General features: G+C 40.1%; 1 protein-coding gene across 13 annotated transcripts in view; it reads right to left on the bottom strand.

The window, feature by feature from the left end:
- Positions 1 to 298: 298 nt before the first annotated feature.
- Positions 299 to 15,155, bottom strand: part of CASP8AP2 (caspase 8 associated protein 2) — a 46,688-nt gene continuing 31,831 nt past the window's right edge. For 9 of the 13 annotated variants that reach the window (XR_010140254.1, XR_010140255.1, XR_010140256.1 and 6 more), the window contains 5 exons: positions 12,489 to 14,734; positions 7,772 to 10,901; positions 5,421 to 5,520; positions 3,071 to 3,391; positions 299 to 949 (listed from right to left, as the gene is read on the bottom strand). Coding sequence is in view for 4 of the 13 variants with exons in the window: in XM_002817155.5 (XP_002817201.4) it covers positions 946 to 949; positions 3,339 to 3,391; positions 5,421 to 5,520; positions 7,772 to 10,901; positions 12,489 to 14,734 (5,533 nt within the window). In the remaining 9 variants the exon portion in view is untranslated. The remainder of the gene's footprint in view (positions 950 to 3,070; positions 3,392 to 5,420; positions 5,521 to 7,771; positions 10,902 to 12,488; positions 14,735 to 15,155) is intronic. The other 4 variants (XM_002817155.5, XM_063724911.1, XM_002817153.5 and 1 more) reach the window with 1 other exon arrangement.

Here is a 15,155-nt window from a genome sequence, read left to right as displayed (position 1 = left end):
TAATCAATCCTTACACCTGTTTTCTCCAAAGCTTCACCCAAAAAGCTCTTGTGCTACTCTAATTTTATCTGTGAGGACACCTGCAGCAGAGATATGATTCACCGTTCTGGTACTTGCTGTGAGAAGGCAGGCAACAGCAATCAGTTTTCTCAATCTACTCAGAGCCATTCAGGTAGCCACACCCCCACCAGGAACCACTTCAAAATTGCACCCTAGGTCCCCTGGGACTTTTACCTCTTTTGATTTTTTAAATTATTACCTAAACACAATAAAAGTAAAAGAAACATTCGAATCAAAATACAACAAAACTTTACATGGTTTTATTATACATGTTATTATTGAAATAATAACTGTTATTATTGAAAGCAAACTTTATACAAAAAGTTTTATACAGATAAAAAAATCCTTGGCTAGGCAAAGCCATCTATGTGTGTGCATACACAGAAACACACATACATACATATACACACAGTATTTTACATCATAATTATACATATTTATAAATACATTATTTAAATTATTTTACAATATACCAAAACAAGGAGAGGCAATTATAAAAGCAAATAAAAAATGGATGAACACTTGAACTAAATAGTCACTAAGTTTAAAATGCTACAAAACTATTTTTTTATCTAGAAAGTCATTTCTTTAAAATATCAAAACTAAGATTTCAATACATCACTGTTGCTTTCATTTTGGTAAGTTCTAACATGTTTAAAAATAAATATTTTGACCAAAAACAGATAAGCAAATCAGAATGATGACTAGAACAAGCTGAACATGCTGATGTGAAATTAGAGAGTCACTGAGTAATAACAAATGTAGATTATCATCTGGTAACCAAAAAGGTGATAAACCTCCCTCTAGTGCTCATTTAAAACATGAGGAATTTGAAGCTTCTGTGTAGTATGCAATATCAATTAAGAGTCCCAGGAATTCAGCAACTTATCTGTAATGTAAGAAAATGCTAAAGTTATTATTCTATTTTTCTGATAGGACTATCTCATAATGTGTTATCTTAAATGAGCTCCATTTAGACAATATTGGTGTTTAATAAACTAGCTTTCTCATCTTCCAATTGGTCTCAAAATTAAAAAAAAAAAACTAGCTTTTGCAATCAGTTTGGTAACTATCATTATACTTTGATATTGACAAAAATTTAATAGGACTACAGTACTTGTGGGGAAAAAAAATCAGTTAAGAGGCAAGCTACGAATGAAATAACCCACAATATGTGCTATCCTGCAAGCAAAGAAATCTCAAATATCAAATTCATTAAATGGTTTTAGATTTTTGGCCAGATGCAGTAGCTTACGCCTGTAATCCGAGCACTTTGGGAGGCCAAGGCAGATGGATTGCTTGAGTCCAGGAGTTCAAGACTAGCCTGGGCAACGTGGTGAAACCCCATCTCTGTTTAAAAGAATTTATATTCTCTTCACAAGAGAATGGAAATCATACTTTAATATAACATTAAGGTAAAAAAAGAGAAACGATTTAATTTCTTAAAGGCAGCAAAAATCTTAAAAAGCACAGTTAATCTAATAGATAATCAAGCCCTTTTGCCCAGAGCTTTTTTAAAAAAAAGTTCTTTAGAATAAGCTTCTTCTCCAAATTCCCCATTATTCAAGCTTACATTCTGTTGTGTGTTTTGTTCAAGTGATTCTCCTGCCTCAGGCTCCCAAGTAGCTGGGATTACAGGCACGTTCCACCATGCCCAGCTAATTTTTGTAATTTTGGTAGAGATGAAGTATCGTCATGTTGGCTGGGCTGGTCTCGAACTCCTGAACTCAGGTGATCCGCCCACCTTAGCCTCCCAAAGTGCTCAGATTACAGGCATGAGCCACTGCACCCGGCAACATTCTGAATTATATAAATAGAAATTTAACGTCATAATCACTTGAACCCAAGAGGCAGAGGTTGCAGTGAGCTGCGATTGTGCGGCGGCACTCCAGCCTGGGCGACAGAGTGAGACTCCGTCTCAAAACAAACAAACAAAAGAAATTTAACATCATGGTAAACTGCCACACATATTTTGAAGATTTCACTAGCACTGCGCTCTATGTCCAAATTTTTTTTTTCTTTTCTTTCTGAGAGGCAGAGTCTCACTCTGTCTTTCAGGCTGGAGTGTAGTGGCACAATCTTGGCTCACCGCAACCTCCACCTCCCAGGTTCAAGCGATTCTCATGCCTCAGTCTCCCAAGTAGCTGGGATTACAGACACGTGCCACCATGCCTAGCTAATTTTTGTATTTTTTGTAGAGATGGGGTTTCACCATGTTGGCCAGGCTGGTATAGAATTCCTGGCCTCAAATGATCTGCCCACCTCGGCCTCCCAAAGTGCTGGGATTACAGGCGTGCCACTGTGCCTGGCTCTGTATGTCCAAATATAGTTGCTATTCAGATTTAATTCAAACTTCATTTAAAACTGCATGTTTTGCGTTCAAATAATTAGGACACCAAATCAATTAAAAATATTGTGATACATTAAATATCTTTAAATTTTTGCTTACATAAAAATCCAAAATATTTAAGCAATTGGCAGAGGTCTTACAGAAAAAACCTGCTGGTAATCTATTTACTTACTTAGGTTTTAGAGACTGGATCTCACTATATTGCCCAGGCTGGAGTGTATTGGTTATTCACAGGCGCAATCCTAGTACCCTAGCCTCAGATTTCTGGGCTCAAGCGATCCTCTTGCCTCAGCCTCTCGAGTAGCTGGGACTATAGGTGGGTACCACCACACCCAGCCTTCTGCTGATAATTTAAATATTATTGCCCTAATAAACCTGTGTGTACAAGAACGACTTGTACGACAAGTACAAAAACAAAAACTAAGGAAACATGTCTGTGAACATTATTAACAATTTAATATGGTAAATCATGTCATCAATTGGGATGACAATAAACTTTACAAATGTTTTGTATTTTAATTAGCACTAATTAAAAATGTAAGAAATATTAAATTACCATCACTACACAGACTTCACTGCTTATGAACCACATACTGCTTTTGAAGAATGTTTGATTTATCTATAAAAACTTTATTATTAATCAAATGGATTTCCCCCCACCTTAGACTCATCAGCAATCAGAAGGTTGAGGAGAGATGCCATGCTGATCTGAACTGCAGCAGGCTTCACTCTGAGCACGTCCCTGTGGATGAGGTCACCTTAGATGCCTGCTCGAGCAATCATCCTCCAACCTGTGACTGAAGCAGGAACTCAACTGGATGTCTCTCACCCACTATTCACATCTTCAATGACTAACAGGCCATTAACTGCACAACTACAGTGTCAAACATTTATTTTACTAGTCTCCTGTAGTGTAACCATTAACTACCTGCATTTTGACTTTTCAAAGAGCTTCATTAGCTGCTGGAATCTTTCTGAGACCTGAAAATTTAAAAATGAGTGTTAATTATAAATACCTCAGTAATCTTTTTTCATCTTTGAAGAATACTTTCATAAGACAGCTAAAGACAGAGAAAGTCACCTTCAATAATAAAGAGATGAAGTAATGTTTAGAAAAATATCTTCATGGCCAGGTGTGGTGGCTCATGCCTGTAATCCCAGCACTTTGGGAGGCGAGGCAGGCAGATTACCTGAGGTCGGGAGTTCAAGACCAGCCTGACCAACACGGAGAAACCCCGTCTCTACTAAAAATACAAAATTAGCCAGGCGTGGTGGTGCATGCCTGTAATCCCAGCTACTCAGGAGGCTGAGGCAGGAGAATCACTTGAACCCAGGAGGCGGAGGTTGCAGTGAGCCGAGATCGCGCCATTGCACTCCAGCCTGGGCAACAAGAGTAAAACTCTGTCTTTAAAAAAAAAAAAAAAGAAAAATATCTTCATACTAAAGGTGATTACTAGTTAACTTTTCAATATTGAACTTTTTTTTTTTTTGAGATGGAGTTTCGCTCTTGTTGCCCAGGCTGGAGTACAATGGCACAATCTCGGCTCACTGCAACCTCTGCCTCCCGGGTTCAAGCGATTCTCCTGCCTCAGCTTCCTGAGTAGCTGGGATTATAGGCATACGCCACCACGCCTGGCTAATTTTTTTGTATTTTTAGTAGAGAACGGGGTTTCTCCATGTTGGTCAGGCTGGTCTCGAACTCCTGACCTCAGGTGATCCGCCTGCCTCAGCCTCCCAAAGTGTTGGGATTACAGGCGTGAGCCACCGCACCCGGCTTTTTTTTTTTTTTTTTAAGAGACAGAGTCTTGCTGTCACCTAGGCTGGAGTGTGCAGTGTCAAGAGCATAGCTTACTGTAACCTGGGCCCAAGGAATCCTCCCAGTCGGCCTTCCAAAGTGCTGGGATTACAAACATTAATATTTCTTAAACAAGCAAACATCAGTTTACAAAACAATCAGGATTGTCTCAGTCATACTCCTTCCACAGTTACCAAGTTTTTAACAGTCCTACACTGAGCCATACTTTTAAAGAGGCTGGCTAATAAATATCTACATATTCTAACACTCAAAAAGTAAATCTAAGCCAGCTCAGGAGTTCAAATCTAGCCTGGGCACCATAATGAGACTCCATCTCTTAAAACATTTTTTTCACACCTGTAATCCCAGCACTTTGGGAGGCCGAGGTAAGCAGATCACATGAGACCCAGAGTTCAAGACCAGCCTGGCCAACATAGCAAAACTCCGCCTCTCCAGGAATCTACTAAAAATACAAAAAATTAGCTGGGTGTGGTGGCACACACCTGTAATCCCAGATACTCGGGTGGTTTAAGCACAAGAATCACTTGAACCCAGGAGGTGGCGGTTGCAGTGAGCCAAGATCATGCCATTGCACTCCAGCAAGGTCAACAAAGCAAGACTCTGTCTCAAAAAAAAAAAAAAAAAGAGAAGACTGAGTGAAACTAACTTTAATTCAAAAAGAAAAAAAATTCAATCTAAACATTTATTTATTTACTTTTATCTGAAACAGGGTCTCACTCTGTCTCAAGCTGGTGTGCATGTCTCAAGATGGTGTGCAGTGGCATGAACACAGCTCACTGTAGCCTCAACCTCCTGGGCTCAAGTGATCAATTTGCCTCAGCCTCCCGAGTAGCTAGGACTACAGGTGCATGTCACCATGTCCTGCTATTTTTTTTGTTTTTTGTAGAGACATGGTCTCACTATATTGGCCAGGCTGGCCTTGAACTCCTGGGCTCAAGCGATCCTCCCTCCTCAGCCTTCCGAGCTGAGACCACAGGTGCACATGACAGCACCCATTAATTTTTAAAAATTTTTCTGTAGAGGCAGAGGTCTTACCATGTTGCCTGGATGGTCGCAAACTCCTGGCTTCAAGGGATCCTCTCACCTTGGCTGTGCTGGGATTATAGATGTGAGCTACCATACCTAGCCTAAATCTTAAGTATTTAAAGTAGCAACATCTGTGAACCAATAGAGATATAAAAATTGGGTAGTTACCTGATTTGGATTTTTATCCAACTTGGCGGCTAAATATGCAAATGTTTTAAATGATGGCCCTCTTTTCTGACACTCCAATAAAATTTCCCGGTCATCATTTCTGAGGAGGAAAAAATCGTATTTAGTTTTAGTACACTGTAGTAGAAAGGTAATAAAAATCCCACTGCCTCGAAGTCCACCAACCAGGGAAATTTAAACCCATAGGAAAAAGGAAAAGTGTATATACCAAAATATGGACAATGGGTATCTCTGAGAAATAAGATTTAGATGATCTTGCTCTATGAGTTCATATGTATTCTATAACAAATGTACTGATTTATTTTCTTAATGACAAAATTAAAGTATTTCTTTTTAATTCTACCTTTAATGTATACACTAAAAAACTGAGGCCCCAAAGATGGTCACAGACATAATAAGCAGAAGAACCAGAACTAAAATAGAATCCATATCTTCTAATTCCCAGACCTCTGCTTTTTCTGCATACTCTGACCAAATGGGTATTAATACAATTGCTGAGATTTTATACTGCCATCTGCAAAGTTACCTGAAATGGGGATTTGAGGACTGTGGAATTAACAAAACTGATCACCAGTTTTCACAAAACTCAGCTTCTCTCATTAAGCATTCTAGTCAAGTATATCTACCTCTAGTCCAGTGATTCATAACTGTGGTTACTTTTACATCTGAATGGGGTCTTGATTTTCTTAAACAGTTCATATAAAACTCAAAAGTGTACGGGCACAGCATCTCATGCCTATAATCCAGCACTTCAGGAGGCTGAGGTGGGCAGATCACCTGAGGTCAGGAGTTCGAGACCAGCCTGACCAACATGGAGAAACCCCGTCTCTACTAAAAATACAAAATTAGCTGGGCGTGCCCTTGTAATTCAGCTACTCAGAAGGCTGAGGCAGGAGAATCACTTGAATCCAGGAGGCAGAGGTTGCAGTGAGCCAAGATGGTACCATTGCACTCGAGTCTGGGCAACAAGAGTGAAACTCTGTCTCAAACAAACAAACAAACAAAAACCCTCAAAAGTACAACCAGTTTACAAAACTGCAAACTTCTAATCTGGAGGAAAAATCAAATTATTAGGTTGCTGCAAAAGTAATTGTGGTTTTGCACCAACCTATACCAACGCTCCCATTTTCTGCTGTTTCATCACTTATCATTCCTTCTAAGATGTGCTTACACCAGTTCCTTCCAAATGAAGTAAGTTTTTAATTTAAAAAGTGAAGTTAAAACACACTTTTTCCCTTCACTTTTTAACTTTTTTTCACTTCACTTTTTTTTAAATGAAAAACTTCACTTTTTTTAACTTCACAATAGAGCTTTTCAAAGTGAAAAGTTATATCCATGGTACTACTGCACACCTCTGGTTAAGAGCCACCGTTCTAGAATGTACAACAGTACAGCAGGACTGTACTTTAGAATGTATCTTCAACTAAATTTGGCCACTTTTGAAGTCATCATTTTCCTTATTTTAGGATGATAAAGCTATGAAGACATGACAGATTAGATATCTTTAGGTTTTTTTTTTTTCCGAGAGGGAGTCTTGCACTGTCACCCAGGCTGGAGGGCAGTGGCGTGATCTCAGCTCACTGCAAGCTCCACCTCCCAGGTTCACGGCCATTCTCCTGCCTCAGCCTTCCGAGTAGCTGGGACTACAGGTGCCTGCCACCATGCCTGGCTAGGTATCTTTAGGTTTTCTGTTTTTTTTTTTTTTTTTTTTTTTGAGACAGAGTTTTGCTCTGTCACCCAGGCTGGAGTATAACCTTTGCCTCCCAGGCTCAAGTGATCCTCCTGCCTCAGCCTCCCAAGTAGCTGGGACCACAGGCCTGCACCACCACACCTGGCTAATTTTTTTTTTTTTTTTTGAGACAGAGTCTCGCTCTGTTGCCCAGGCTAGAATGCAGTGGCGTGATCTCGGCTCACTGCAAGCTCTGTCCCCCAGGTTCATGCCATTCTCCTGCCTCAGCCTCCCGACTAGCTGGGACTACAGACGCGTGCCACCACGCCTGGCTAAGTTTTTGTATTTTTGGTAGAGACTGGGTTTCACCGTGTTAGCCAGGATGGTCTCGATCTCCTGACCTCGTGATCCGCCCGCCTCGGCCTCCCAAAGTGATGGGATTACAGGCGTGAGCCACTGCGCCCGGCCCTAATTTTTGTATTTTTTTGTAGAGACAGAATTTCGCCATGTTGCTCAAGCTGGTCCCAAACTCCTGGGCTCAAGTGATCCACCTGCCTCAGAGTCCCAAAGTACTGGGATTACAGGCATGAGCCACTGCGCCCAGCCAGACAGATTTCTGAGCTCGAAATTTCCTGGTGATTTAAATGTCTCACAAGATTCTTACCTTGTCCATAAAATGATAATTTCTCCCTTCTTTTTAATAACATTTTTTGCAGAAAGGCTTGTAGAAGTGGCAAGTGCTGCTGATGAATCCTTAATCCCTGGGGTTGCCTTTAATGATGAGGGATCTTTAGTCACAGGAGGGGCCTTCTTCTTATTGGCTTTCTTTCGGTGAGCTTCAGTATTCTCACAAGAATCTTGGGTAGGTTTCTTTGTCTTTTCCTTATTAGTTAAGTCTGTTTCCTTTCTTTGTTTTTTATGAGGATGATTTAGATCAGAAAAGTTTCTTCTCTTTTTGTGAGCATTATGCAAAGTCCCAGACAACTCCGAGTTATCACAATTTGATCCTGGCTCTGATTTTAATTCATCTTTTTTTACTTCACATGAACTGGGAGATTCTGTGGTCAAGTCGATATAGGTTTCCTCAACGATGCATTTTAAAGGCCTGTTTGCCACTTGTGCCTTTTCTTCCTTACAATTATCTTCATCTACCTGTATCACCCCACATCCCAAGTCTTCCACAGCTAATTCAGGATGATTACCTTCACTTTTAGTCTCACTTGAAGCATCTTGTGTCAAATCAATAAAAGCACCTACAGTATCAGCCTGCAAAGAACTGTCTAATATTTGAGCATTCTGATTTAAATTGCCTCCAGAACACCCCAACTGATCAATATTTAAAACTGTTACTTCTATGAATTCCCCCAAGTTTTTGGTTTCAGTGACTGGATCTTTTGTTAGATCTATGTATGTGTTTGGAAGATGTTCCCCAACAGAGTGTGAGATTTCTTCCATTGAAGGCAATTCTTCAATGCTTTCAGGCACTTTTGTTTCCCATACTTGATGCAATTTGAAACATTCATCAGCCACTTCATCACTATGACCGATCTTATCTGAAGCATCTTTAAGAAATTCATATATATCAGGAACCTGTGTTTGTATCATAGAGCTCTGTTCTTCATGAGTTGACTTGCTGCTATCAACATTTTTGTTGGAATTTTCCAATTCCTCCACAGATTTAAAAACTGTGTTCTGACATGAAATATATTCTTTCTCTGCTTCTTCATCAGCTTCCTTTCCATGTCTGGGCAAAGATGTCAATGATTCATCAGGCATCATACTCTGTTTAAGACCAGAAGAGGTAGATGGTGTTGCACGTCGTATTTTCACAATGAAATGATCATTGGACTTTTCCATTATGACGGCATGCATAGGTAGATTAGGGTGGTACTGAAAGCCTGGAGCAACAGATCGGCTTGTCCAGGAAGAAGAACAACTTGATTTACTGCTTGAATTATCAGACTCCAGAGCTAAATGAATATCTTGCTCAGATGCATCCTCTTCCTCAAGTAAGGCATCTTCACTAAAATGAGCACTAATGACTTCTTCAGGAGTTGAACTGGATGACACATCAGGCTTTAAAAAACTGAGATGACCATCTGACTTCAGAGGCGACGGTACTGTTAAAGAGACTGCTAGATCTTCAAGAAGTATGGAAGAAACGCAGGGCTTGCTCTTTTCTACACTACACACATTATCTTTACTTAAAGGTAGGTTAGTAGACACTTCAAACATACAACTTTCATCCAACACATCAGGATGAACCGGCAATGAAAGCCCTGAAGACAGAGATGGACCTTTTTCAGATGATAATAATGACCAATTATCATCACTAATCATTTTAGGACATGGAGAAGCCACCCCTGAAACTAGCTCTTCTGTTGTACAAGCTGGTATAGACTCGCACTTAAGAGTCTCTAGCAGCTGCTTCTCTGGAGTCTTTAACTCCCACTCACTTTTTTCAGTACAGTTAACACTGCTGTCTAAAAGATCAGAACCTTGCAACAAACTTTTAAATATTTCACCCATTTGTGCATCACTCACTAAATTAAAAGTAAGGCTCGATGCTTGCTGTTCGGTAAGAATCTCGAAACTTCGTTCTGGCTTCAAAGTTGCATGCTGGGATGTCTGTGCATCCTCTATGCTGCTTCCTTCGTTTTTTTCTGACTTTGGGGTGCTTGGACAGTGTAGTTCCAAGGAGCGCTCTTCGGATCGAGAGTTCTTTATATTATCAAAGCAGGTGTTAAAATTTTTTTTAATGTCATGCTTTACAGTGTTAATACTGGAGTTATTTTGGTCTTGATAATTTTCCTCAGATTTTTTACATCCCACTAAAGACTTATAATGAACAGGGTCTTCTGATTTTGATAATTTTTCTTTCAGCAATTCTCTGTTGGAGTTGTCCACACTCCTTTTCTGACTATTTGAATACTGCGCATTCTGTTTACTTGTTTTTTCAAGTTTGCCTTCATCACTATCTCTTCCAAAGCTTTTGGAATCACATACTAAGATTTTCTTAAGCTTTGCAAACAAATAATCAAGTTGGTCATCTACAAACTTCCACAATTTCTTTTTCATATCTGGTAGCTGCTGTTCAAATAAACGATCAACTATGCCATTCTTTTTAACTTGCTTAAGTTTAGACTCTATAACATCACAGAGATTCTTCTGTAAGGTAGTTACCGACTTAGAGATTTTGTGTAAGTTGAGATGTTTAATTAGAGATGTAAAACTCAAAATTGCTGACTCAATAATTCTGTGAAATTGTATTAACGAAAATTTTGCCTTGAATTTCATATAATTTTTTCTTACATGTTTTCTTATCATTCGTAACATGTGCATGATCTCTTGTTCAGAAGAGGGTACAGCAATAATTGGAACTATTTTTTCCAAGCTGGAAGTGCTCATCACTTTATCTTTCTTCTCTGTTTTTGAAGATCTGCTAGATTTATCAGGTCTTTTATTCCATTTGTTATTGGTCTGATGGATTCTTACATGTGTTTTCCTACTGTCTTTATCTAAACACACAGTACTTTTCCCACGTCGTGGGATAGTCTTTGACTTCCGCACATCAGCTGACGCTCTAGGCTTGGAATTTTTTTCAAAACTTTCTTGTGGTTTAGATGTTTCACTATCACTTCTAATTTCTCCTTCTTCTAATTCATCTAATGGTGAATTCTTACATGTGTCTGCTTCTGTACATTTGTCAGATTTGTAAATTGGCTTTTGATTTTCCTTATTGAGATCAGACTGACTCTTAGAGGTAGAATGAGCTGAATTTGGTAAAAACATATCTGTAGAAGAGAAAAATATATTAAACACATTTATAGAAGATAAAAGTATATTAAAGTTTGGTCATTTGACATGTCCATATTAAATATTACATATAACAAAAAATTAAATACTGAGGCAATTCACTGTTTGTTTTTTTTTGTTGTTTTTTGAGACGGAGTCTCACTCTGTCGCCCAGGCTGGAGTTCAGTGGCGCAATCTCAGCTCACTGCAAACTCGCCTCGCAGGTTCACGCCATTCTCCTGTCTCAGCCTCGCGAGTAGCTGGGACTACAGGTGCCTGCCACCATGTCTGGCTAATTTTTTTTGTATTTTTAGTAGAGATGGGGTTTCACCATGTTAGCCAGGATGGTCTTGATCTCCTGACCTCGTGATCCGCCCGCCTGGGCCTCCCAAAGTGCTGGGATTACAGGCGTGAGCCACCGCGCCCGGCCGGCAAGTCACTGTTTTACTAGTTCTTTTTGAAGCAGAATGTTAACGCCTAATATTTGTATCACTGATTTTTTTTTTTTGAGAACGAAGTCTTGCTGTGTCGCCCAGGATGGAGTGCAGTGGTGCAGTCTTGGCTCACTGCAACCTCTACCTCCTGGGTTCAAGCCAATTCTCCTGCCTCAGCCTCCTGAGTAGCTGGGACTACAGGCGACTGCCCCCACGCCCAGCTAATTTTTGTATTTTTAGTAGAGACAGGGTTTCACCACGTTGGCCAGGCTGGTCTCAAACTCCTGACCTCATGATCCACCTGCCTCAGCCTCCCAAAGTGCTAGGATTACAGGTGTGAGCCACCATGCCCAGCCTGTATCATTGGTTTTTATTGATCTTAAAAAGTGCTCGGGGCCGGGCGCGGTGACTCACTCCTGTAATCCCAGCACTTTGGGAGACTGAGGAGGGCTGATCATGAGGTCAAGAGATCCAGACCAACCTGACCAACATGGTGAAACCCCATCTCTACTAACACAAAAATTAGCCGGGCATGGTGGCGGGTGCCTGTAATCCCAGCTACTTGGGAGGCTGAGGCAGGAGAATCACTTGGGCCTGGGAGGCGGAGGTTGCAGTGAGCCGAGATCACACCACTGCACTCCAGCCTGGCGACAGAGTGAGACTCTCTCTCAAAAAAAAAAAAAAGAAACAAAAAACAACTCTGGCTGGGTGTGGTGGCTCACGCCTATAGTCCCAACACTTTGGGAGGCAGAGATGGGCGGATAACAAGGTCAGGAGTTCAAGACCAACCTGGCCAATATGGTGAAATCCTGTCTCTACTAAAAAAAAATACAAAAATTAGCTGGGAGTGGTGGCACGCACCTGTAGTCCCAGCTACTTGGGAGGCTGAGGCAGGAGAATTGCTTGAACTCAGGAGGCAGAGGTTGCAGTGAGCCAAGATCGTGCACACTGCACTCCAGCCTGGGGGACACAGTGAGACTTCAACTAAAAAAAAACAAAAAACAAAAAAACCCTCCATGTGCACTTCTAGATAACAGGGGCTGAGTAATATGCTACTTTTTATGTTATTAAAAAAGAAAAAGCACCAATTTATCTTATGTATTTTACATTCTCATAAAATGCAAAGTTATAGAAGATAATATGAACTATTACCTTTATGGCTGTTATTATACACTGGAACTTGAGGTGGGCTTTCATTTCTAAGAACTTTTGCTACAGGTCTCACTGGACTATTCAGAGGACTGATGGCTTCTGGAATAGGTCTCAGGTGACTAAGGTCAATGCTCAAAACCGAGTTATCATCATCATGATATACTGAGTTTGTTTCACCAGTTGCCATTCTGTGGTCCATTAACTCAGTCTGCTGAAGTGAAGAATCTAGAGTCTCTTTAGGTAAGCAAGGCTCCAAATGACACGACTTACTCTCAACCAGTGGTGTAACTATAACAGAAGGCTCAAATTTTGGGTTATTGTCTTCTGAAAGCATTATTGGCAAAATATCAGCTTCCTCAATTGAAGGCTGCAAAATGCTTTCAGTGGTTTCACTCACTGTTGTTGAAAGTGCCACCTTCATTTCCATACCTTCAGAAATACCACAAGAATCTGAATTATCATTTCTTTTGGTATCCAATTCCAAGCCAAAGTTTTCAGACACATCTGTTTGTAATACATCCATTACCACAGGAGCTGCTGCCCTCCCATTATTAATGGTTTGTTTCATTCCTGTTGATGGAAACAAGGATTCTGTCTGTTGTATTTCCACAGGAGATGGGAAGGAAGTCTCTGTACCACAAATGGGCACTTCACAATGCATAGTATTGTCAACAGATCTAACTAACAAACTATTTTCGTCTTCTATGTTGGTTTCTGAGATACTGATCCTGGGTTCAGTCACTGCTAGAAGAGCAACCTTTGGTTCCAATAACGTTGACTTGGTTTCCCCCATGGTATGTTCACTGACAGAGGCTTCCCCCAAGATATGTTCACTGATGAAGGGAACATATGCCACTGTTTTAGCTTGCATTGAAGACTCTGAATCACATATACCACTGGACTTGGGAACATCAGTTATTTTATGCTGATTATCCTGAGAAACAGGTTGCTTTTTAGCAGGAGAAAGAGTTAAGTTCAATTTTTTCATAAAACTCAATTTTAGGTCTTTGTTTTTTGTTTCATTTGGACCACTCTCAGCTTTCATTGCAAGCTCTTTATCATCTGCTCCTTCAGAAACACCATTATCAAGGACTTCTCCCTTATCAGTCTTTGGCTCATTCTGTTTCTTTAACTCAGTAGTGGTTTTCTTAGTTTCCTTATTAGCCTTCTGCAAATGTTCTGCAGGTACTCTTTTTTCATTTCTAATATGCCTATTTTCTTCTTTGCTTTCTCGTTCTCTTTTCCTCTTATCTTCAGTTCTATGTCTTTCTGCTTTTAAAGGTGTATTTTCCCACTGGTGCATAGCATCAACTTCCTTAGAGTCAATGTTTTTGTGAGTTCTACTGTTTGAAAGAGAAGATGGACATCTTCCATCTTGAAAACTATGACTGTTTACACTCCTGTCTCTTTTACAATCTTCCCATCCTCTTCTCTCTTCTAGATGGTATTTACTTGAATTATGAGAAAATGTTATTTCATTCTTGGAATGAGGAAGTGATGCTCGTTCAGATCTTCTCCAGTGATCTTGGTCCTTTACTACTGATTTAGGTTTTTGATCAACTTTTCTTTCTTCTTTGTCTTGTGATTTAACTTCTTTCCTATTTATATTTTGTGATCTTTCACTTTGTCTTTCTAGTTTTTTGTCACTTTGAGAGTCTACTCGACTGTGTGACCTTTCTCCAGGGGTCTCCTTCTCCCAAGAAGAGTTAATGCGTTCACCTTTATAGTCAGAATCTGAGTTACTTTTAAACTTTGAACTTTTGCTTTCAGTCTTTGGTTCACCTTTACCATATTTCTCAGGATGTCCTTGTAGCCTTTGACTAGCCTCCAATATCCTTGGTTCACCATCACCACAGCCAGTACTTAAGTCTTTTCGTACTCTTTCAGTTCCTCTGTTAAACTGGCTATGTCTAATATCTTTTCTTCCTCTTCTACTATCCTCATTTGAGCTATCCTCACCAACCTGATAATGAGAACGCGACCAAACACCATTAGTGCAGTGTTTCTCGACAGATGTAGGTAAATGTGAAGTACTCCTTTTATCAGAATGTGGTTTTCCTTCCTTTTCCAGATTTGGCGGTGAAGTGCTATGATGTACATCTTTAGAAACATCACTTTTAGCTCTGTGATCAGTCTTTGAACAATCATCCAAATGTGGAGATCTAGATTTAAGATCTTTTGTTTTAACTGTATCAAATGTCCTTGCAGTTTTATGATTATTTCGAAAATGCGGAAACTCAGACAATCTATTGTGAAATAAAAAAAAAAAAGTTATATTATATTTAGCAATATTCCAAACTTTATTCACATGAGTAATTCATGATTAAGAAATTACCAGCTTTGGCCGGGCATGGTAGCTCATGCCTGTAATCCCAGCACTTTGGGAGGCCGAGGCAGGTGGATCACTTGAGGTCAGGAGTTTGAGAGCAGCCTGGCCAACATGGTGAAACCCCGTCTCTATCAAAAATACAAAAAAATTAGCCAAGCGTGGTGGCAGGCACCTGTAATCCCAGCTACTTGGGAGCTGAGGCAGGAGAATTGCTTGAACCTGGGAGGTGGAGGTTGCAGTGAGCCGAGACTGTGCCACTGTACTCCAGCCTGGGTGACAGAGCAAGACTCTGTCTCAGCCTCAACCTCCTGGTTGAGAAAGAAATTACCAGCTTTGGC

Source organism: Pongo abelii, chromosome 5, assembly GCF_028885655.2.
Source record: "Pongo abelii isolate AG06213 chromosome 5, NHGRI_mPonAbe1-v2.0_pri, whole genome shotgun sequence".
Classification (NCBI taxonomy): domain Eukaryota; kingdom Metazoa; phylum Chordata; class Mammalia; order Primates; family Hominidae; genus Pongo; species Pongo abelii.
The sequence above is the reverse complement of the archived record's forward strand: the minus strand, read 5'-3'. Positions and strand labels throughout refer to the sequence as shown.